The following is a 24,243-nucleotide window of genomic DNA, read 5'->3' on the forward strand; positions in this document are numbered from 1 at the left end:
CTTGATACACTTGGCTCACTTAGACCTCCAGATTTGGACTTTGGCTGCATATTGGAATCACCGTGGAGCTCTAACAACACCAATGCTTGGCCCCACCCCTGAAGATTCTGATGGCATTAGTTTGGTGTGTGGCCTGGGCACGATGAGTTTTAAAAGCTGCTCGCGGGGCAGGTGTTTGCTCAGCAGTTACGACACTGCTGGGTCATCTGTATCCCATATCAGAGTACCTGGTTTGAGTCCTGGCTCTGCTAATGATCCACCTTCCTGCTAATGTGTGTCCTGGGAGGCAGCAGGGATGGCTCAAGTACTTGGGTCCCTGCCCCCCACATTGGAGACCTGGACTGAGTTCCTGGCCTCTGGTTTGGCCCAGCTGTGGCTGTTGCAGGCATCTGGCGGGTGAACCAGCACCTAGGATCTCTCTCTTTCGAATAAAAATGAAAATAATAGTAAAAAAAAAAAAACTCCTGAGGCGATTCTCTTGTAAAAAAAAAAAAGACCATGTATTTGAAAGGCAGAGTGATATAGGGAGAAGGTGAGAGAGAGAGAAAGCGAGCGAGTGCTCTTCCATCTGTTGGTTCATTCCCTAAATGGCCATAATGGGTGGGGGTGGTCCAGGCTGAAGTCAGGGCCCTGGAACTCCCTCTGGGTCTCCCATGTGGGTGGTAGGGACCCAAGTCCTTGGGCCATCTTCTGCTGCTTTCCTAGGCACACTCACAGGGAGCTGGGTCGGAAGTGGAGCAGCTGGGACTTGATCCAGCACTCCCATATGGGATGCCAGTGACACAAGTGGCGGCTTAACCCACTGCACCACAGTACCAGCTCCCTCAGACGATTCTAGTAGGCAGCCCTGGCAGCGAACTGTCCTGGATTTTTCTTTGCAGTCCACCTGTAGTCAAAACTTCAATATTCTGACAGCTGATGGCTTGCTTTCCACTCTGGGGGTAAGTTTCTATAAGAGACTCGAAGGAGTTGTCCCTTGCTGAAATTTAATCCTGTAACAAGAGTGGCTCATGCAGCCTCGGCCCAGCGCTTTCCCAGCTGTCTCCAGCACTACAATGCATCTCTTCCTTGTCACTGGAGAAGAGGAAACAGGCTGAGATGGAAAACAAAAACAAAAACAAAAACAGCAGGGATGAGAGCATCCTTCGAGTTTCTAAGAGAACAAGGGCAAGAGGGCACACCCTCAGAGTAAGTGTTTTAAGATGGAATGTTCTGGAAATCCCCACAGCGGCCAGTCCTGTTTCCGCCTTTCCCTCCCTCATTCCTCAGAGTGGGAATAAAAGCACTGCAGCTTTTTCCGAGCTCCAGATGGGAGCCTTCCCCTAAAACACTGGCGTGAGAAGAGAGATTGCTAAGAAACTGCCAAATGAGCTTGACCTTCTCACAAACTATAGTCTTTCTTTTAATTGTGTAAATGTTGTTCTGGCCGAGGTATTCCCATGGGACTCAGCTTTGGCCGGCCATGGTTTGCTTTTGGAATGCACACTGCTGACTCCGGGAGAGGCCACTTTTCACTTGGATCTGAAAAAGTCAGGGATGTCTGAATGTCAACGATTTTCATTTTTTTTCTTATTAATTTGAAAGGGAAAGGGGGAGGGGAGGGGGAGGAGAGGGGAGGGGGAGGGGGAGGGGGAGGGAGAGGGATCCCAGGCTTGCTGATTGGGGGGCCATACTGCCCAGAGCAATCCCTAAACCAGGAACGGGCAGCTCCAGCATAGACCCTGTGGCTGCCGCCTCTGGTGGCCACCGCTGACAGCTCACAGGAACCATGTTGGGGGCTGGGTACCAGAAATTCCACCACATAAACTGCAAAGCCAGGTGCCTTTGTCACCATTCCAGCCAGAAAAATGATTTTTGCTTGGTGCCTACTTATTTTTTTAAAAGATTTTATTTATTTATTTATTTATTTATTGAGAGGTAGAGTTACAGACAGTGAGAGGGAGAGACAGAAAGGTCTTCCTTCTGTTGGTTCACCCCCCAAATGGCCACAATAGTCAGAGCTGCGCCGATCTGAAGCCAGGAGCCAGGAGCTTATTCCAAGTCTTCTAAGTGGGTAGAGGGGCCCAAGGACTTGGGCCATCTTCTACTGCTTTCCCAGGCCATAGCAGAGAGCTGGACTGGAAGTGGAGTGGCTGGGACTCGAACTGATGCCCATATGGGATGCTGGCACCACAGGAGGAGGATTAACCTACTGCGGCACAGTGCCGGCCCTAAGTGCCTACTTATTTTTAAAAATTAATTAATTTATGTATTTGAGAGGTAGAGAGGGAGAGAAGGAGACAGTTCCCTCATCTGCTGGTTCACTCCCCCAAATGCCTGCAGCAGCTGGGGTTGACCAAGTTGAAGCCAGGAGCCAAGAAATCAATCCGGGTCTCCCATATGGGTGGCAGGCCCCCAATTACTTGAGTCATGACCAGTGCCTCTCAAAGTCTGCATTGGCAGGAAGCTGGAGTCAGGAGCCAGAGCCAGCATCAAACCTAGACCCTCTGATATGGGATGTGAGTGACCCAATCAGCCTATTTACCACTAGGCCAAACCCCTACCTTTGGTTCCTACTTCTGAATTCCAGTCTCACTGAGCCTGAGAAAGCTAGATCACATTGTGTGGGCCCTAACTGCAAGAACAATTGGGAAAGAGAGTTTCTGCCTCCTGCCTTGAGCAGGCAGGACTTACAATGCAGGGACTCCCCTAAATGTGTTTAAAAAGGGCTGGGTCAGCAGCAAAGGGGTCCAGTACCCACCATAAACAGAGATGCCAGCAGCTTCCTGCTCGGAGCTCCACCCCGGAGATTCTCCTGTCACCTCCGGTCCTCTCTGCCTGTGCCATGGGCTGAATGTCTCTGTCTACCTCCTCTTCAAAGTCAAATGTGGAAACCTACCTCCCAGGGTAATGGTATCAGGATGTAGGCCTGTGGGAGTGATGAGGTCATGAGGAAGGAGCCCTCATGAGTGGGCTTAATGCCCACAGCCCAGAGAGACCCCTTGCCCTTTCCATCATGTGAGGATGCTGAGAGAAGGTACTGTCTCTGAACCAAGAAACGGGCCCTTACCAGGTACCAGATTTGCTGCCACCTTGCTCCTGAACTTCCCCGCCTCCTGAACCATGTAGCTCTGCTGTCTACAAGCCACCCGGTCTGTGGTCATTTGTTGCAGCAGCCTGAATGAGCTAGGGCATCACAACAGCTTCCCCACCTTTCCCTTGGCTCCTGCTACTCCTTTTCTTTGGTCTGCGTGTGGCTTTGGTACAAAGCCCCAGCCTCAGCACTAGACAGGCTTGTGCTCACGTGCTCTCACTGACCAGTCGTTCAGGGCCTGTTCCATTTCCGTGGAGAAGGCATGACTTCAATTAGTTCTGCTGAGGTCAAAGCGCTCACCCCTGGTGCAGACAGCTGTGGCTGGGAGGCCGCAGCAGAGACACACGCAGCTCTAAGGAGGGCGTTTTTTCCTTAGAGGCGGTGGCTAGTAACAGCTGCTGTTGAACCATGGAAAATGAAAGCCCGAGGAGCCCTCGAAGACCAGGATGTGAAGTACCTTCCGTTCGCAGTTGCAGAAACAGAAGCTCAGAAGCCAGGCATGTAGGGCGGGAGACAGGCCGCCATAGTGGAGAGAGAGATGAAGGCTGGCATCATTTCACCAGGGGAGAATCCTCCTTACCTTGCAGGGCTGTTGCTTTCACTGGCATAATGTATGTAGAAAGCTTAGCCCTGAGCAAACCCTTATTAACATTTGTTACAGAGCAAAAGAAAGTCATGAAGTTTAATTCAAGTAGCGTTATACATGCTTGTACCCCTCAGATAATATATTTTACCATGGTTCCTAACTATGTCCTATAGATATTTGCTGTCATTTGGGATTGAGTCCATTGTGTAGGGATTGAGCTTCTTTTTTATTTCCTAGGGATGACAACATGCAACTTTCATTTGTCATGATCTATCTGGAATCTTATACTGCAGAGTACAATTGAATTTATCTCCCTTCTCATCCTTTATGTTATTGTTGTCATACTTTTCATTTACATATGTCATAAACTCCATAACATCTTGTCATTTGTGCTTTAAACAATCACTTGTCTGTTAAGCAATTAAGGTGAGAAAAGAGTAGTCTTTTCTGTCCAGTGACATGTTTTCCATTTCGCTTGCACTTCATTTTCTCCTGTAGGTCTGATTTTCCTCCAGAATACTTTTCCTTCTGGTGGAAGAATGTCTTCATTTTCGGTTGTGCAGAAGATCTGTGGGAGATGAATTTCCTCAGGTTATCTTTAGCTCGAAATGCCTGTTTTCCTTCATTTCTCTTCAGGCCTTTGCACTAGATATAGAATTCTAGCTTGCCAGAGTTTGCTGTGCTTTCTGCACTTAAGTATATCATTTTATTGTCTTGTGGGCTGTGCTATAACAAAATCACCATAGACTGCGTGCAGGGGCCCAAGCACTCGGGCCATCCTCCACTGCTTTCCCAGGCGCATGAGCAGGGAGCTGAATCAGAAGTGGAGCAGCTGGGCCTTGAACTGGTGCCAGCACCACAACCAGAGACTTAACCTACTATGCCACAGTGCCGGTCTCAAGTTTGTTTCTTTTCTTATAAAAATTGCAGGCACTCTGGTTGCTTCTTTGGGTTGCTCTCCAGGGCTCTTGTTTTTAATAAAATTTGTATTGATTGATTGAGTATTGATTTATTTGAGAAAGCAAGTTCATCTGCTGAATCGCACTCAAATGCCTGAAATGGCCGAGGCTGAAGTGAAGCTGGGAGCTGGGATTGCCATCTGGGTCTCCCATATCTGGGTCAGGAACCCAGGCACTTGAGTCATCACCTCTGATTTCCAGGGTCTGCACTGGCAGAAAGCTGGAATTGGGAGCTGGAGCTGGGGATCCAATCTAGGCCTCTAACCAATGTTTTAACTGCTGGACTGAATGTCTACCCCCGAACAAGATATTTTTTAAGCAGCAGGTGTTTAGCTTAGAAGTTAAGATGCTGGTTTGGGTGCCCGTCTCCTATACTGGAGCGTCTGGGTTTGACCCCTGGCTCTGGCTTCAGCTCCGTCCAGTCCCGGACACTGGGAACATTTGCGGAGCGAACCAGTGGATTCTGCCTCTCAAAACAGACAAATAAAAATTAAAAAAAAATTTGTTCCAAGTTTACAATAGGTGTCAGCAGGATATTAGGGAGATACAAGCTACTCTGCCAATACTGCAAGCAGAACTCACTCAAGGATGTTTTTAATAAAAAGTTTTTTTTTTGGTGCCCCACTTTCTCTAGCCCACCAAATATATGTATGAGAGGGGATTTTAAAAACTTCATGGAGAAATGGAATTAAAAGATAAGTTTATTTTGGTGCAAAAAATTTCTGAAACCTATATATAATTTTTTCATATATGCATTTTCCATGAACTTTTGGTAGACCCCCGTCATACACATTTAGTCTCCAAACTAGGTAAACCAATGCTGGAGTTTTGCTGTCTGCTCTGAGAATCTACTTAACTGATTTGTTTAAATTTTTACTTATTTATTTTCATTTTATTTGAAAGGCAGAGAGACAGAGACACAGCTGGAGAGAGATCTTCCATCCACCGGTTCACTCCCCTAAATGCCGGCAGCAGTCAGGGCTGGCCCAGGCTGCATCCAGGAGCCCAGAACTCCATCTAGGTGTCCCACATGCATGGCAGGGGCCTGAGCAGTTGAGCCAGCATCTGCAGTCTCTCAGGGTGCACATTAGCAGGAAGCTGGATCAGAAGTAGAGTAGCCTGGATTTGAACGAGGCGCTCCAGTGTGCGATGTGGGTATCCCAAGCAGCGACCTAATTGCTGCACGAAAGGCTCACCCCTTGACTTAATTTAAATTTCACTAAATAATCCAGTAGATTAACTATTGTTCCCAATGGCTATCAAGGTTTCAGACACTGAAAATAGGTCTTTAGCAGTGACAATGACTTGAGTATTTCACTAAAATGGAAAATAGGGGCTGGTGCTGTGGCATGGTAGGCTAAGCCTCCGCCTGTGGCACCAGCATCCGATATGGGCACCAGTTTGTGTCCCGGCTGCGCCACTTCTGATCCAGCTCTCTGCTATGGCCTGGGAAAGCAGTAGAAGATGGCCCAATGGCTTAGCCCCCTGCACCTGCTTGGGAGACCCGGAAGAAGCTCCTGGCTTCAGATCGGTTCAGCTCTGGCTGTTGCAGCCATTTGGGGAGTGAACCAGTGGATGGAAGACCTCTCTGTCTCTCCCTCTCTCTGTCTGTAACTCTATCTCTCAAATAAATCCATTTTAAAAATGTAAAATAAACTTTAATTCAGCCTACTTTCTGAAATAATACTTTCACATGGTCCAATACTCAAAAGGTAAGAAGAGTATAAATAAATAAAATAAAAAATAATAAGTTTCCACTCATCCCTCTTGCATGCGTTTTTTAAGCACTGGCAGCTAACTTTTTGATCTTTCGCATTATACAAATTGGTTGCAGCCTGCCAGTTATAATCTCATGAGCTCCTTGACAACGAGATTTTTAAATAAATGACATCCTTTAGCAGGAATCCTCACAGGACTAAGGCATCGATTCCATTTAATTGTACCGACAGTGGGCCTCCGACAATGCTGGCCACTGAGGGGTAGAAACGTGAGTCCTGTGATTGAAGAGTATACTTTTCTTAATTAGAAAGGAGAAGAAAGTAGAATGAAGGGCTATTTGTAAGGAAATCAGATGCCTTCGACTTGACCCAGTTGGAAGAGTTGAGAAAAATGCTGGGCCTCTGTCCAGCTGAGGTCTGGAGTTCAGGTTCTATTCTCGGCCCTGTCTCCCCAAAGGGGCATCTCCCTAGCCTAGAAGTGACCCTGTTCACAGCCAAGCTCAGCACAGGGTCCAAGAAGCTTGGTACCTATCACACAGTTTGCGGGAGAGGGAAGAGCTAAGTCAGACCTCCTGACCATCCGAATGTTGCAGTAGCTACAGTTTTCAACTGAGCACTCAAAGCTCTGAGAGTTCTCCAGCCAAGTGCCAAAGGGCCGACTCCCTTCCCTAGCAGCTGGGAAAGCAAGAGCATTCGCAGCAGGTGGACTGAAAAGACACGGGAGCCGGACAAGCCTGCAGAAGCGGCGAGTGTCCTCTACAGGCCCTGGTGTTGGCTGCACTGACAGGCTGCCGCCCGGGCCTGCGGAGGCGAGCGCGCGAGACGTGGCCACGATGGCAGGGACTGAATGGTGGGCCAAGGGCATCTTCTGGGAGTTGGGGAGTGCTGATGAGGAAGATCAGGAATGATGAACCAGTGGCCATGTGTACATTTGGGTACGCTTTGTTCCCCCTGCAGGAATTTCACAAGGAACACACTCCATCTTGAAGCTACTCCTCACTAAAACATAAAAAGTGTGGACTTATCACGCTGTTTTTCCCACTGGTTCTCAAGACTGGGCTTGGGGCCTCTGGCATCCACTGGGCAGCAGGCCATGACATTCGGGTTTGCTGCCTGTGCTGAGCCTACCTGGGGTGGCCGGGGGTGGGGGGTGGGGCAGTCTTTACTGGATCCCCCATTCAAATGCTCAGAGCATAATTCACTTACAAGCACCTTTCTTTTATGGGATGATGTAAAAAAGTTTCCAGAGAGCAAAAACTAGTGAATGGAACTTAGCTGCCTGATGGCCACAATTTTTTTTTTTTTTTGAGATGTGAAAGAAAGGCCATTGATAGTTTTGGCATGAGTGAGCATTAAAATAATTAATAGGCTTTTCCTTCATTCCCAACTCCCTGCTCCTTAATTCTCCCTTCTCCATATGGCTTAATTCACTCAATGGGAATTTTCAGGAATTGAATTCTTACAGTGAGAGGGACTATAATGGTTATAATAGAAATATAACACATGCCACAACTGTCTACATTTTCTTTTTTCTTTTTTTAAATTTTTGACAGGCAGAGTGGACAGTGAGAGAGAGACAGAGAGAAAGGTCTTCCTTTTACCATTGGTTCACCCTCCAATGGCCGCTGCGGCCGGCGCACCACGCTGATCCGAAGGCAGGAGCCAGGTGCTTCTCCTGGTCTCCCATGGGGTGCAGGGCCCAAGCACCTGGGCCATCCTCCACTGCACTCCCTAGCCACAGCAGAGGGCTGGCCTGGAAGAGGGGCAACCAGGACAGAATCCGGCGCCCCAACCGGGACTAGAACCCGGTGTGCCGGCGCCACAAGGTGGAGGATTAGCTATTGAGTCACGGCGCCGGCCTGTCTACATTTTCTAAGTAGGTACATTAAAGATGTAGGAACAGTTCACATTTATTTTAATATTTTACTTAACCCACTATATCTAAAATGTCATTTCAAGATGCAAACAATATAAAAATTATTGATATGGGGGTAGGCATTTGGCCCAGCAGTTAACACGCTGCTGGAGTGCCTGGGGTGAGTCCTGCCTCTGCTTCCGATCCAGCTTCTTGCTAACACACACCCTGAGAAGCAGCAGGTGATGGCTCCAGTCCCCGGCTTCCTGGAACCCCCGTGGGAGATGCAGATTGACTCCCTGGCTCCCAGCTTTGGCCTGGCCCGGCCCTGGCTGGTGCGGGGAGGGCATTTGAGGAGTGAACCGGGGAACAGAAGGTCACTGTTGCACTACCTGACATCCAGTGGGTGTTGGATACTTAACAGCACTTCTCAATTCGGGCTGGCCACCATTTCGAATGCGCAACAGCTCGCGTGGCTAGCAGCTACTCTACTGGGCAATGTAAGCCTACAGTTAGGCCACAGGGATGCCCTGGGAGATTGCCTTCTGGGCACGAACACCACAAATCGCCATCACCCTGTAGGAGCACACAAGCGACGATACGGGCTGGAGCAAGTCTAGAATGGGGCTTGGTGCAGGGATTAACGCCAGGATGCGGTTAGGTAACCGGACAGGAAAAGGGGAGGGCGGACAGGAAAAGGGGAGGGCGTCATGGATGGGGAAAAATGTGACACTCAGGAGGCTGCAAGAGGCCATGGGCAGGCTTGCATGAGAAGCTAGTGGAAGGCCTGCATCCTGCTACCTGGGTAGGTAGGATTCAACCTGGGCCGGCTTTCTGACTTCTTCTTTTGTCTTTCCTTGTCTGTCCCGCTGCCCCTCCCGCCCCCACTCTCCTGCCCACCAGCGGTGTTCCTCGGCCTGCCCTGCGCCCGGGCCGCGGAGGCCTGTACTCGCGCCTGCCCCGCCGCCTGCACCTGCAGCAGCGTGGAGCGAGGTTGCGCCGTGCGCTGCGACCGCGCGGGCCTCCTGCGGGTGCCCGCCGAGTTCCCGTGCGAGGCGGCCTCCATCGACCTGGACCGCAACGGCCTGCGCATCCTGGGCGAGCGGGCCTTCGGCACGCTGCCGTCGCTGCGCCGCCTGTCGCTGCGCCACAACAACCTGTCCTTCATCACGCCTGGCGCCTTCAAGGGCCTGCCGCGCCTGGCCGAGCTGCGCCTGGCGCACAACGGCGACCTGCGCTACCTGCACGCGCGCACCTTCGCCGCGCTCGGCCGCCTGCGCCGCCTCGACCTGGCCGCCTGCCGCCTCTTCAGCGTGCCTGAGCGCCTCCTGGCCGAGCTGCCCGCCCTGCGCGAGCTCGCCGCCTTCGACAACCTGTTCCGCCGCGTGCCGGGCGCGCTGCGCGGCCTGGCCAACCTGACGCACGCGCACCTGGAGCGCGGCCGCATCGAGGCGGTGGCCTCCAGCTCGCTGCTGGGCCTGCGGCGCCTGCGCTCGCTCAGCCTGCAGGCCAACCGCGTCCGCGCCGTGCACGCCGGCGCCTTCGGGGACTGCGGCGCGCTGGAGCACCTGCTTCTCAACGACAACCTGCTGGCCGCGCTGCCGGCCGACGCCTTCCGCGGCCTGCGCCGTCTGCGCACGCTCAACCTGGGCGGCAACGCGCTGGGCCTGGTGGCGCGCTCCTGGTTCGCCGACCTGGTCGAGCTTGAGCTGCTCTACCTGGACCGCAACAGCATCGCCTTCGTGGAGGAGGGCGCCTTCCAGAACCTCTCGGGCCTCCTCGCCCTGCACCTCAATGGCAACCGCCTCACCGTGCTCGCCTGGGCCGCCTTCCAGCCCGGCTTCTTCCTGGGCCGCCTCTTCCTCTTCCGCAACCCGTGGCGCTGCGACTGCCACCTGGAGTGGCTGCGGGACTGGATGGAGGGCGCAGGGCGCGTCACCGATGTACCGTGCGCGTCCCCGGGCTCCGTGGCCGGCCTAGACCTCAGCCAGGTGGCCTTCGGCCGCTCCTCCGATGGCCTTTGTGTGGACCCCGAGGAGCTGAACCTCACCGCGTCCAGCCCGGGCCCGTCCCCAGAGCCAGTGGCTGCCACCGTGAGCAGGTTCAGCAGCCTCCTCTCCAAGCTGCTGGCCCCGAAAGGCCCAGTGGAGGAGGTGGCCAACACCACGGGGGGTCTGGTCAATGCCTCCGTGCCTGACAACCTTCCCTCCCGCGGGGTGGCAGGCTCGGGCTGCGGGACCACCTTTCTCCTCGCCTCCTGTCTCCTGCTCGCCGCGGCCCAGCACTCCGTGTGTGACTTGCAGAGGAACTGAACCTGCTTCGTTGGGATGTCCCAAACTGCTTTGGCCAAAGGGGGAAAGTTTGCTTATCTGGGCTTGGGGGTGTTTTGATTGAGGGGAGAGGGGACAGGGTGGAAGCCCATGGTGAAATTTTGGATGCAAGGTGGAAGGTATGATTTAGTTCCGGAGACGGCCCCCAGGCTGAGGACGGAACGGGGAGCTTACAGATGTCTGCTTTTGTCACATGGATGCCCATTGGGAAGGAGTAAGAATGAATGTGCGCCCCCAAGTGGGAAGATTAGGAATTGGAAGCTCCTAGGGCTCCGCCCCCACCCCTTCCCCCACCTTCCAGGCAGCAGTGCCCGCACTGCCTGCATTAGACAGTCGAATCATTGGCCAAGTACTAAGAACTGTGCCAATTCTCCAGGTGGGGTAACCTATTAAACCCAGCCCTTTTGTTGTCTACCACAATCTTCCCCCACTGCCAAACCACCCAGGGGCTGGGAGACACCAGGGTTCAGGAAGATGGACAGGACAAGAAGGAAGGGAGATGGGAGAAGGTGGTGATTCCTGGATTAGGAGGTGTTTAAAACAAAGATCCATTGCATTTACTCCACAACTATTCTCAGGGGGCCGTCTGAGCCAGAAAAAGTTTGGGTCAGAGTAGGGAAAAAGGGGGCAGTGGGGTGTGTTTATGGACAAATAAATATGTAAAACCCTAAAGTTAGAAAACAAATGGTAAGCGGATTTCTCTACCGAGGGACTTTGCAGTCTTTCATATGCTAACGCGCATTGTGAAGCTCCCCGGAAGCCGCACAATCCTCTCTGCTTAGCGTTTTCTGGGCAGGCTGCTGAGAAGACGCGGAGGTGCTGCGTCTGGGGACTGGGACTCTCAGCTCCCGCGATGATTCCAGTAGTTGTAGGAATTATTATGGGCTGCACACTTTGGGACTCACAGCCAAGAGGAATGCAGGCAGCCCGGAGCTGGGAAGGAGGATTTGGAAATTTCTCAGGCTGGGAGCCGGCCAGCTATGTAAACCAGAGGGCGCCACGGCCCCTGGGTGTGCTGTTCTGAGGGCACGGTTGCCAAATCCCACCCCAAGGGCCCTAACAGGCCAGTTTTTTCCTCAAGATTGCAGTGGAAATGGACAGAGACTGACTGTTCTGTTGACCTCAGGATCAGCAGCTCTTTCAGCAAGGGTAGGCTTTGCAAGGCTGTGTCTTCCTTTTTTTTTTTTTCCCTGTAAGATGGATTTTTATTTATTTGAAAGGCAGAGTTACAGAGCCGAAAGCTGGCTCTGCTGTGCTTCCTGCCCATCTCTGTGGTCAGCAGCTGATCCATCCTGAGCTGGTCACAAGAGGCTCAGGTTCCTGGCGGACTGTGGGATGGTTAAATCAACGGAAGTGCTGTACGTTTGCACTGATGGCTGCATTCGAGAATATTCTGAAACTCGTCATCTTCTTGATGTCCTGAGTTTTTCTCTGTGTATTTGAAGAGGTGGGTTTTCAAAGCCCCAAGGATTCAGGGTGCCCCAGCCTGTCAGTTCTTCCTGGTGACTGTACTTCTACGTCTTATTAGCGGTGGTGCAGAAAGAACTGCCTGCGCCAGGAGAGTTGACATGGGCCTTGCCCCTTAGTGCTCTTCAAGTCAATTGAACGGGTCATGAGCAGCATTTAAAAAAAACAAAAACACGGTAGAATAGAAAAGTCACAGAACAGACCTGTAGTATTCTAAGTATTGTTTTGTGAATCCTTTTATTTAATTTGTATGCATTTGTTTGACACATATATGTACATGTGCGTACTGGGTTGCTGTGTACAATCTGTATTTTATTGTGGGTTGTGGTTAAACAAATTTGAAAGGTGTTGGTTTGCAGCATGCATGATTTTTTAAAAAACTTTTTATTTTGAAATTTTCAAACCTGCAGAAAAGTTACAAGAACAGTAGAGCATACACCTAGGTTTCCCCGTTGTTAACATCTTACTATATTCACTTTCTCTTTCCATATTGTTATTTCTTACTGACAGTTTGAGTTAATTGCAAACATCAGGACCCTTTACCCCCTAAATACCTCGGCGTGTATTTCCCAAGAACAAACATATTCTCTTATTCACAGTCATCCAAATCAGGAATTTTATCATCAACACAACAGTGTTATTTAAAATGTACTCTATATTGAAATTTCAGCAGTTGTCAAAATGCTGTTGAAAGTGATCATTCTTTTTCCTATGGCTGGAAAGTGAGGTTACCAGATCATGGCTTAATTTCACTGGGTCACAGTACTCAGCCCTCTCTATACCTGTTGGTTGATTTTAATGTTTCAAAGCGAATTGGTTCTCCGAATGTCTTGGGTTTCAAATGCAATGATCAGTTGAGGTCAGCAATGTTGTTTGCTCTAGCCGTATGTCGTGGCCATGGTAACTGAGCGAGGATCCTGAGACTCCGAGAGCCCAGATCTCTGCGTTTGGGTAACCATGGAAGTGAGCTGCAGACAGGCGGCCTGGGTTACTGAGGAGCAAGGTGGCACCGTGAGAGGAATGGCCTTCCTTTCATTTGGAGCAGGGTCTGCGAGTGCTGCTCCAGCTCTGCCTGGGGGCTTAGCTGGCCAGCTTTGTAATGAGTACTTGCGAGGCTGGCTGGTTTGGAACAAGGATCAATGTGAAAACAGCCTCCGGGGAGACGGATTTTTGTAGCTGCCCAGCCCTGTCGAACTCTGGGAACGTGGGCGCTACTTACTGCCCAACAGATCCAGAGTTGCCTGAATGAGTTTCCAGTGACTTTGGGGGCCGTTATTGAGCTCTCTGGAGAGAAGGGGGAGTGAAGCGTTCCCATTTGAGTTCATGAACTCTCACACCTGGTTATCGGCTAGTTAGCACCTTGGGAAAATATCAGGTACCAAGGATTCTGCTAAGCCAAATTATGTGTCTTAGTCTGCATGGGCCACATCATGCCATGGTAACAAACAGTCCCCAAACATCAGTGGCTTAATGAGGTTTATGTCTTCCTCATGCTACATGGCCAAGGTCGTTTCACTAGATATGTGTGTATGTGTGTGTGTCGGGGGGGGGGGGCTCTGCTCATTGTAGTCATTCAGGGTCCCAGGCTGGTGAGGGATCTGCCATCTCAGGACACTGTCACCCGAACACAAGCCTCTAGGGGTTTGCCACAAGAGAGAAGGAGGGCTGGGGGGCTCATGCATCACTCTTGAATACTTCCACCCCATGTGATGCACGTTGCTGTTCCCATTTCGTTGGCCTGACAGTCACATGGCCATGCTTAACTTCCTCGAGACGGGCAAGTATTGCTCCCCACCCCGTGCCCAGGAGGAGAGAAAAACTGGGAATATTTGTGACCGGCTCCTAGCTGGTGGCTCCCCTGGTAGAACCAAACCTATATTTCTCTGAACTGTCACAAGAAAGAGACTTGAGGGGGCAATCTGGTGAAGGGGACACCAGCCCCCAACCACACTTCTGAACCTAATATTGACTCTAGCCAATAGTTGTGCTATAGCCTCCTTGTATTGGTTCTTTCAGGAAAGGGGACAGTGTAGAGGCGGATGGTTAAGACGCCACTTGGGATAGCTGCATCCCACATCGGGGCGTGTGGGTTGGAGTGCCAGCTCCAGCTTCCTGTGAATGCAGACCCTGGGTGGCACAAGGGGTGACTCAAGGGTGTGGGCCTCTGCCACGCACATGGGACGTCCGGATTGAATTCCCAGCTTCCCGCTTCGGCCTGGCCCAGCCCTGGCCATTGCAGACATTTGGAGAGTGAATCTGCAGATGGGAGTTTTGCCTCTCTGTCTGATTCTGTATCTTTCTGTATCTCAAATAAAAATGAAAATGTTTTCCATACAAATACTCAGAATATTCCATTCCCTGGAAGCTTGATTGGAATCTTCGACACATGTGTCCTCTTAGAAAGCCCGCTGCGGGTCTCTGGGAGATTCCTCGCCTCCCACCCCCGTGGTTTCACCGGGAGGGTCAACAGCCCACCCCCCCCGCCCCCCCTTCTTGGTCATGCACCCACAATGCTGCCCTCTGGCTACAACTGTCCTTGGCTGCTGGTCTACTCTGCCATCTTCACTCCTTCCTCAAGGGAGGGCACTTAACTTTCTTCCCTGCCCACATACACCGGACATCCTGCAGCCTCGCTGTGTTGCTGAGCCAAACTCTCAAGGAGGACTTTTTTCTCGCCCCCCAGTGTAAGGCTCACCCCACGCCAGTCCCACACGAGATGGTGGCCAGCCTTGCCTCTGCAGGGCTGTCCACAGGATGTCAGCACAGCCCCTGCTTGTGGGCCACTGGGGCCCAAGAGGACAGTGAAGTCCAAGTCCTCAGCCTACTTGCCATGTAGTTTTTTTTTTTTTTTTTTTTTTTTTTTTTTTTTTTTTGTCCCAGGTGCACATTACCTTTTGGGGCTTCTCAGAGCTCCAAAAGATCAAACAATTCAGAAAACACCACTGAGCTTGAAGTGAGGCAGAGCAAAGTGACATTTCTTTCCTAAGGGCTCCAGCATCTGGAAGACAAGGAGACACTAACAGCTACAGCAAACCCCCTCTTTTTAAAGCATTGCCTATGTGGCCAAAGTTTCTGTCTTCAAAAATACTCCCCTTTTCTGTCATCACTCTTCACTTCCGGGCTGGTGGGAACAGCGGGTTTCCCAGCAATAGCCGGCAGTGGGCCCTGCCTTTCTGTTTGCACTGGGCCTGCCTGACGGCCTCCCAGAGCCAGAGTCAGTCTTCCACGTCACCGCCCCAGGAGACAGAAACTGCTTGTGCCAGTACAGGAGTGTGCCAGGGTCCAGATGTCTGAGTGCTCCGCCGTTGCCCTGTTCACCCTGTGGGCCAGGGAGAGTCTTGTGGGCAACAGGTGCAGGTGCTAGCACAGCCTTGCACTCACCGTCAGAAGGAAGGGATAAAGGGGACAGGAGACAGTAACAGCTGGATCATCCCCCCTGCCTTTGCATGCACGCACGCACAGGCTGGGCTGATTGGAGGAGGAGTCTTCTAATTCGCTCCTCCCCGACTGACACACACACTGGACCTCACAGTCAGAGATCACCTTGGCCTCTGCCTCCCTGTGGAGGTGTGTTGGGGGGGGGGGGACCGGGCAGGGGGGACGCACAGCCTTTGGTCGCCAGCCGCAGCTCCTGCGGAACTTCTCTTCCTTCCTTCCCGTTGTGTTCCCGGCAGAGGACGCTCGGCAGCTCTTGCACCAACCCTTGCGATCTTCAAGGGAGTTCCCTTCAGCATTCGCCCACTTCCACAACTGGGATCCCGAGAGGAGAGAAGGAGGCTTTGTTCACACCAGGCCACAGGGAGGCCCTGGGAGGCCTTGCCTTTGTTGACCCCGTGGCCTAGCAGGAACTCCCTATGTGCCTACATTAGTTTTCCTGTGGCTGCGGCTTACACGTGGCTCGCTCTCACTCCATTAGCAAGTCGTGGCATCGGTAGCGGCAACCAGTGTGAAAGAATACCAGTAACACAAATAAATGGGGATTTTTCAGCACGGGTCACCGAGTGTAAGAAAGGTATTAATTTATTAGACATTTGCGACAGTTTGTGTGTGTGTGTGTGTGTGTGTGTGTACGTGATCACGGGACAAAAATGCAGCTTTCCTTGTGGGCCAGGACATGAATATTAAGCCATTGTCACCGGCACCGCGGCTCACTAGGCTAATCCTCCGCCTGCGACGCCGGCACACCGGGTTCTAGTCCCGGTCGGGGCGCTGGATTCTGTCCCGGTTGCCCCTCTTCCAGGCCAGCTCTCTGCTGTGGCCAGGGAGTGCAGTGGAGGATGGCCCAAGTCACTGGGCCCTGCACCCCATGGGAGACCAGGAGAAGCACCTGGCTCCTGCCATCGGATCAGCGCGGTGTTCCGGCGCGCGGCCGCAGCGGCCATTGGAGGGTGAACCAACGGCAAAGGAAGACCTTTCTCTCTGTCTCTCTCACTGTCCACTCTGCCTGTCTTCTTTATAGCCCATTTAAAGACAAGGTTAGAGCCCAAGAAAGAAGACTGGAGTCTTGAAGATCACTTGGGCAATTCGGAGTTATAACTGTGGTGTCTTTGGCCTGAAAAAGGCGCGGTGAATTGGTGTGTACGCTGCGGGCCACTGATGAGGGCCGGGCTCTGGCAGTGAGATTCTGTTTCATTTAATGAATTAATAACCATTAACGAGCATGTCCTTGAATGACTCTCTCGGTGTTTCACACTGATACCTATTATTAAAGTGCTGAATAACAAGGGGGAAAAAAACACCCAAGCCCAACAACCCAAGGAGAAATGATTACAAACCTCATTGTGCCATCTTCGTGCCCTGTTCCTGGTATTACACATAACTGCCTTCCCAAAATGTTCCTAATTCTACTCCCAAATGCATTTTTGCTCTGTGAATCAAATGGCTACTGGGCCAGGTAGGTAGTCAATGCCTAATCACCTAATTCTTTCCTTTCGTTTTTATGACAATTCCACGATTGGGGGCATTGTTGTTACAGATGGGGAAGCTGAGGTTTAGAAAATTAAGTGCTTGGCCACAGGCCCAGAGCTGGTATGTGGCAACACTGGGAATGGAATCCGGGCCTCTAAGCTCCAGGCCCCTGAGTGAGCTCCCACGTCTCTAGATGCAGAGCACGCATCTGTCTTCTGGAGCTCACAGCTGATGTTCGGAACAAATGACTGAGGCCGGCATTGTGGCCTAGCAGGTGAAGGAACTGCCCGTGACTCCGGCATCCCACAGGAGCGACGGTTTGTGTCCCAGCTGCTCCACTTCCGATCCAGCTCCCTGCTAATGGCCTGGGAAAACTAGTAGAGGACGGCCCAAGTGCTTGGGCCCTGCACCCACATGGGAGACTCGGAGGAAGCTCCTGGCTTCAGATCGGCCCAGTCCTGGCCGTTTGTGGCCATTTGGGGGAGTGAACCAGTGGCTGGAAGACCTCTCTCTGTCTCTGTCTGTCTGTCTCTCCTTCTCTCTCTGTAACTCTTTTAAATATATAAATTAATCTTTTTTATTTTTTAAAAAAAGAATAAGCAACTTTAAAATAGTCCAAAAGAATTATATATACATCATGATCAAGTGGGATTTATTCCAGGTATGCAAGGTTGGTCCAACACATGAAAAATCAATGTAATCTATCATATCAGCAAGCTAATGGAAAAAAACCCACATTATCGTGCCAATTAGTGAAGTAAAATCATTTGACAAAATCTAACACCCATTCATAAAATGTGGATAAAAATGTTCCTCAAATTAGAAATAGAGGGGGAATAAAAACTTGATAAAGACCATTTATAAGAAACCTATGGCTAATATCATACTTAGTGGTGAAAGGTTGAACGCTTTCCCCTTAAGATCAGAAATGAGTTGATGATGTCTGCTCTTTTTAAAATTTATTTTTTAAAGCTTATTTGAAAGGCAGAGTTACGGGGAGGGGGGAGGGAGAGAGAGAGAGAGAGAGAGAGAGAGAGATTGATTTTCCATCTGCTGGTTCACTTCCCAAATGGCTGCAATGGCCAGATCTGGGCCAGGCCTAAGCCAGGAGCCAGGAGCTTCATCTGGGTCTCCCATGTGAATGGCAGGGGCCCAAGAACCTGGGCCATCTTCTGCTGCTTTCCCAGGTGCATCAGCAGGGAGCTAGATCAGAAGTGGAGCAGCTGAGTCTCAAATTGGTGCCCATATTGGATGCTGGCATTGTGGATAGAGGTTTAACTTGCTACGCCACAATGCTGGCCACAATGTCTGCTCTTAAAACATTTATTCAACACAGTACTGGCAGTACTGGTCTGAGCAATAATTCAAGAAGAAGGAATAAAAGATATACAGACTTGAAAGGCAGAAATAAAACTTATTTCTAAACAGCACAGTTTTCTGTGTAGGAAATGCCAAATAACACACACACACACACACACACATACAAAACCACTCTAGAACATGTTCTTTAAGGTCATAAAATGCAAGGCCAGTACACAAAAATCAATCAGCATGGGGACCAGGGTTGTGGTGAGGTGGGTTAAGCTGCTGCTTGCAATGCCAGTATCCCAGGTCAGAGTGCCACTTTGAGCCACATTTGCTCTGCTTCTTTTTTTCTTTTTTTATATGCAGAGTTAGACAGTGAGAGAGAGAGAGAGACAGAGAGAGACAGAGAGAAAAATCTTCCTTCCGCTGGTTCACCCCCCGAATGGTCGCTACAGCCGGCGTGCTGCACCGATCCGAAGCCAGGAGCCAGGTGCTTCTCCTGGTCTCCCATGCGGGTGCAGGGCCCAAGCACTTGGGCCATCCTCCACTGCACTCCTGGGCCACAGCAGAGAGCTGGACTGGAAGAGGGGCAACCGGGACAGAATCTGGCGCCCCGACCAGGACTAGAACCCGGAGTGCCGGTGCCGCAGGTGGAGGATTAGCCTGGTGAGCTGTGGCGCTGGCCAGTGGCCCTGCTTCTGATCTAGCTCTCTGATACTATGCCTGGGAAGGCAGAGGAATATGGCCTAAGTACTTGGACCCCTGCCACCCTGTGGGAGACCCAGATGAAGTACCTGGCTCCGGGCTTCAGCCTGGCCGTACCCTGACTATTACAGCCACCTGGGGAGTGAATCAGTATGTGGAGGATTCTCTCTCAGGCCGGTGCTGTGGCATAGTGAGTCAAGCTGCCGCCTGCAGTGCCGGCATCCCACATGGGGGCCAGTTTGAGTCCTGGCTGCTCTTCTGATCCAGCTCTCTGTTGTGGCCTGGGAAAGCAGTAGAAGATGGCCCAAGTCCTTGGGCCCCTGCACCCGCATGGGAGACCTAGAAGAAGCTCCTGGCTTCTGGCTTCGGATAGGTGCAGCTCCGGCCGTTGCGGCCATCTGGGGAGTGAACCAGCAGATGGAAGACCTCTCTCTCTGTCTCTCTGCCTCTGCCTCTCTGTAGCTCTACCTTTCAGATAAGTAAATAAGTCTTAGAAAAAAAACCCTATACCATTAGCAATCATTCCAAAGAAATGAAACTTTAGTTCATGGATTGGAAGACTTGACATAGTAAAGCAAGTCACTTCCCACTGAATTTTTCTAGAAGAATAATGAAATTCTTATCACAAGCTCAGCAAGGTTATAAGTTGACATCAGCAAGTTTATTCTAAAATTTATACAGAAACAAATAGTCCCTAGGATACCTAAAACAATCTTGATAAGGAAGAATGTAGTGGGAGGAATCATTCTATGTGATACTAAGTCTTACTATATAAGGGCACTTTAAAAAGTTCATGGGAAATGGAATTAAAAGATACATTTATTTTGGTGCAAAAATTCTGAAGTTCATGCATATAAAGGGTCATTAAAAAGTTCATAGAAAATGTACATCATGCATAAAACTACCCATGGATTCCAAAAATTTTTTTAAAGATTTATTTATTTATTTGGAAGAGTTACAGAGAGAGGCAGAGACAGAGAGAGAGAAAGTCTTCCATCTGATGGTTCACTCCCTAATTGGCCGCAACAGCTGGAGCTGCGCCGATCTGAAGCCAGGAGCCAGGAGCTTCTTCCGGGTCTCCCACGTGGGTGTAGGGGCCCAAGGACTTGGGCTGTCTTCTACTGACAAATTCTATCTTATAAAAATTAAGAAGTTTTATTCTGCACTATCCCATGCGACTGGGATGAAAAGACAAGCCACATATTCCCCAAAGGAATCAAAAAACCAACAGTAAAAAAACCCCAACAACGCAATTAGAAAATGAGCAAACTGCTTAAACAGAAATTTCACCAAAGATGATATACAGTCTGCATATAGGCACACTAAAAGATGTTTAACATCATTAGTCATAAGAGAAATGCAAATTAAAACCCCAGTAAGATAATAGTACACATTTATCAACATAGCAAAAATTAAAAAAAAAATTAGTGACAACACCAAATGCCAGCGAGGATGGGGAGAAACTGGACCACTCACAGGTGGCTGGTGAGTATGTACTGGGGCGCAGCCCCTCTGGCAAAGGTTGGGCAGTTTCTTAAACATGCAGTTACCATATGATCCAGCAATCGCCCTCCTGATTGTTCATCTGGGAGAAATGAAAACTCACATTCACACACAACCTGTGCCTGAAGCGAGTGGCTTTATGCATCATCACTAAACATTGGAACCAGCTGGCTGCTCTTTAATGGGTGGCTGGTGAAGCAAACTCTGGCACGGTTTTTCACCTTGCAAAACGGGCATCCTGCGGCTGGGAGCTCGTCTCCCGAGGCATCACGCGCAGCGGCGCTTCCGTAATTTCAGGTCATGGATGACTCGGGATGACTTGTGCGTTCTGGTTTCCCCGGCACACGGCTGGCATTACAGGGCTCACGTGTGAGTGGTGCAGCAGCTGCAGGCAAAGCCTTCTGCAAAGACAAAGCCAGCATCGTTTGTCTGACCTCGCCACAGAGGGCTGAAGCTCCCACTTCTTCGTTAGGAGAATTCCTTTCCCCTCAGAGAGCTAGGGTGAGGAATGAAAAGTAGAAATAGTTGCGAAGCACTTTTCGTGAGCCAAGGAAGCGTGAGTCACCATTCACGTCTTTTTTTTTTTTTTTTTTTTTTTTTTTGTTAAATTTTTTGACAGGCAGAGTGGACAGAGAGAGACAGAGACAGAGAGAAAGGTCTTCCTTTGCCGTTGGTTCACCCTCCAATGGCCGCTGCTGCCGGCGCACCACACTGATCCGAAGGCAGGAGCCAGGTGCTTCTCCTGGTCTCCCATGCAGGTGCAGGGCCCAAGGACCTGGGCCATCCTCCACTGCACTCCCGGGCCACAGCAGAGAGCTGGCCTGGAAGAGGGGCAACCGGGACAGAATCTGGCGCCCCGACCGGGACTAGAACCCGGAGTGCCGGCACCGCAGGCAGAGGATTAGCCTAGTGAGCTGTGGCGCCGGCCAGCCATTTGCGTCTCAAGTAGGGTTGGGCTCAGCTGTGGGTAACGTAAATCCCCCCCAAACACCAGTGACTAAAACAAGGTAGAAGTTTATTTCTCTTCCAGACGAGATCGGGCATGTTATTTGTCTTTCATAATACAGTGCAGGGGTGTGACGGTGTGGATGAACTTGGAGGACATTCTAGTAAATGAAGTAAGCCAGATACAGAAAGACAAACACCATTTCACTTATACATGGAATCTAAGAGACAAACTCACGGAAGCGGAGAGTAGAATGGATGGTGGGGGCCGACACTGTTGCACAGCAGGTAAAGCCGCCGCCTGCAGTGCTGGCATCCCATACGGTCACCGGTTCGTGTCCCGGCTGCTCCATTTCCGAAAGCAGTAGAAGATGGCCCAAGTCCTTGGGCCCCTGCATGTATGTGGGAGACTGGGAAGAGGCTCCTGGCTCCTGGCTTCGGATCAGTGCAGCTCCCGTCGTTGCAACCAAGTGGGGAGTGAACCAGTGGATGGAAGACCTCTTTCTCTCTCTCTCTCTCTCTCTCTCTCTCTCTCTCTCTCTCTCCCCCCCCCCTCCTCTCTCTGTGTAACTCTGACTTTCAAATAAATAAATAAATCTTAAAAAAAAAAATGGATGGTGGTTGTGGGAAGTGGGGGGATGGGGAGAGCCGGTCAAAGGATACAAAAGTGCAGGCACTCAGGATGAATGTCCAGCATGGGGACAATAGTTAGCAACTTTTGGTTCCTTTGTTATAACAAACACCTGACAAAGGCTCCTAGGCGTTTGGCCTAGTGATTGAGATGCCCCATGGTGCACCAGCGTTTCTCCCAGGAGCTTCCTCTGAGAGCTCATTGCAATAGTCTCACAACTTTCATGTGCGTTTTAAATTTCTTCAAAATAACTTTAACTACAAAAATGAAGAAACAAGCTAAAAAAATATTTTTTGAAAGGCTTCACATTCCGCGGGGTGGTGGGTGCTCATGTGAGCACTTTCTGGTCGCTGGCTTATGCTGCTTCAGCGGCGGAGGCCAGTACGAGACGTCAGCTGACGTCTGGGCAACCCGGCACCCGTGAGGAGTCCCTCCCCGTTTTCGCCGGAGCTCCCTGCCGGACCCTGACAACCCCACACCTGCTTGCTGCTGCTATGTATTTGCCCCATTCTGGGTATTTCATCCGAATGGGATCACACATGCCTGAGGTTCTACGGCTGACTCCTGCACCGAGCACAATGTCGTCAAGGTTCATCTATGTTGTAGTGTGTGTCGATGCCTCATTTCTTTTTGTGGCTGAATCAGAATCCATTATATGGATGTACCATACTGTGTTTCTCTGTTTAGTCATTGTTTGATGGCCTGGTAACTTTCAAGTAGAGGAGAAGCAGGGTAAAGACTTCCAAAGTGCCACCCATCTTGGAATGCAATCCCATTATAGGAAGGTTGGTAAAATAATGTGAAATGACCACCAAATCTGAGGGAGTGTCCAAAAAATGCACAGCACCAAAAAGCTACATTGTTCTTCCCCTCAAAGGAAACCTACAAAGGTTAGAGGGTCAACAATGGTGCTGGAGGTGCCAGAACATTGGTAGGAGGTGTAGGAGGTGAAAATGACTTGGCTTTGGATGTGGCAAGCGGGGGAGGGGTGGGAACCATCTAGGTTCTAGTTGGTGTTGCGGGTGATGGATGGATGTGGGGCCCACACACCATGGAAGGAAAGACAGAAAGAGAAACAGAGTTGGAGTGGAAGCAAGGGGGAGATGATGAGCTTGGTTAGGGGTTGCTGGATGTCATTTTGAATCTGGCAAAAAAGAAGATTCTTCCCCAGCTCCTTCTTTGAAATGTTGGGGGTCAAGCATCTGAGTACTCTTCCTCTTCGGGTGGATGGATATTTCAAGGGAGGAAGGTGGAGCCCTACTTGCTGCTGTGAAAGGTGAAGAAAGGAAAATACTCACCGCCCTCGCCATGGCCGTGGCCACAGCCACGGCCACGGCCACGGCCACGGCCACAGCCACGGCCACAGCCACGGCCAATCTGGTAGGTGGAGGTGTGACCGAGTACATTTAATGGAAGTCCCCTTTGGGGCCTTTCAATCTCATGAAAGGGATAGAAAGAAGGAGATATTCAGAGAGGATTCAAAGAAGTGAGGCAAATGAGCTTCCAAGAAATTGCTCTGGGCCAGGGAGAGAAGCAAATATTATTTGGGAACATGGAAAAGATGAAAATTTCCAAAAATGATCTAAGCAGCCTTAGTTTCCAAGTAAACAGTACTGGGGTTTCTGCAATTTATGAGCTTTGTTTGGCAGAGAAAAAAATCATAACCTGTAACTAGTCACTAATACACTGGTCGTTTATAAAATTAGTCTCCATTTAAACCTCGCTCTACCTGTGAAGCCCTATTGCCCTTTGCTTCAATGTACTATGCACATTGATTGCAAAGGGAAATTACAAATGTCGCAAAAACATAGAGATTTTATGATGTCAGTGAACTTGATGCTGAATTACATTGCAAAACCCTCGACAAATGAGCATCTGGTAGTGATTCCAAGCAGTTATTGTTTAAAAATTTTATTTATTTTTTTGAGAGGCAGAGTTACAGATAGAGAGGCAGAGGCAGAGAGAGGGAGAGGGAGAGGTCTTCCATTCACTGGTTCACTCCCCAAATGGCCACAATGGCTGGAGCTGCCCCGATCAGGAGCCAGGAGCTTCTTCGGGGTCTCCCATGTGGGTGCAGGGGTCCAAGCACTTGGGCCTTCTTCTGCTTTCCCAGTCCATAGCAGAAGTGGAGCAGCTGGGACTAGAACCAGCGCCCATATGGGATGCCGGTGCTGTGGGTGGAGGCTTAGCCCACTACGACACAGTGCCGGCTCCTTTAAGTAGTTATTGAAGAGTAAATCAACAATGGTGATGGCAGG

The 24,243-nt window shown here is 50.4% G+C and overlaps 1 protein-coding gene across 1 annotated transcript in view; it reads left to right on the top strand.

Annotated features, from left to right (window-relative positions):
• The window catches only part of NYX (nyctalopin), a 29,361-nt gene extending 15,048 nt beyond the window's left edge, over positions 1-14,313 (top strand). The window contains exon 3 of the mRNA XM_051827029.2: positions 9,095-14,313. Coding sequence (XP_051682989.1) covers positions 9,095-10,503 — 1,409 coding nt within the window. The 3' untranslated portion in view covers positions 10,504-14,313. The remainder of the gene's footprint in view (positions 1-9,094) is intronic.
• The last annotated feature ends 9,930 nt before the right edge of the window (positions 14,314-24,243 follow it).

The sequence above is a fragment of the Oryctolagus cuniculus genome, chromosome X (genome assembly GCF_964237555.1).
Source record: "Oryctolagus cuniculus chromosome X, mOryCun1.1, whole genome shotgun sequence".
NCBI lineage: Eukaryota > Metazoa > Chordata > Mammalia > Lagomorpha > Leporidae > Oryctolagus > Oryctolagus cuniculus.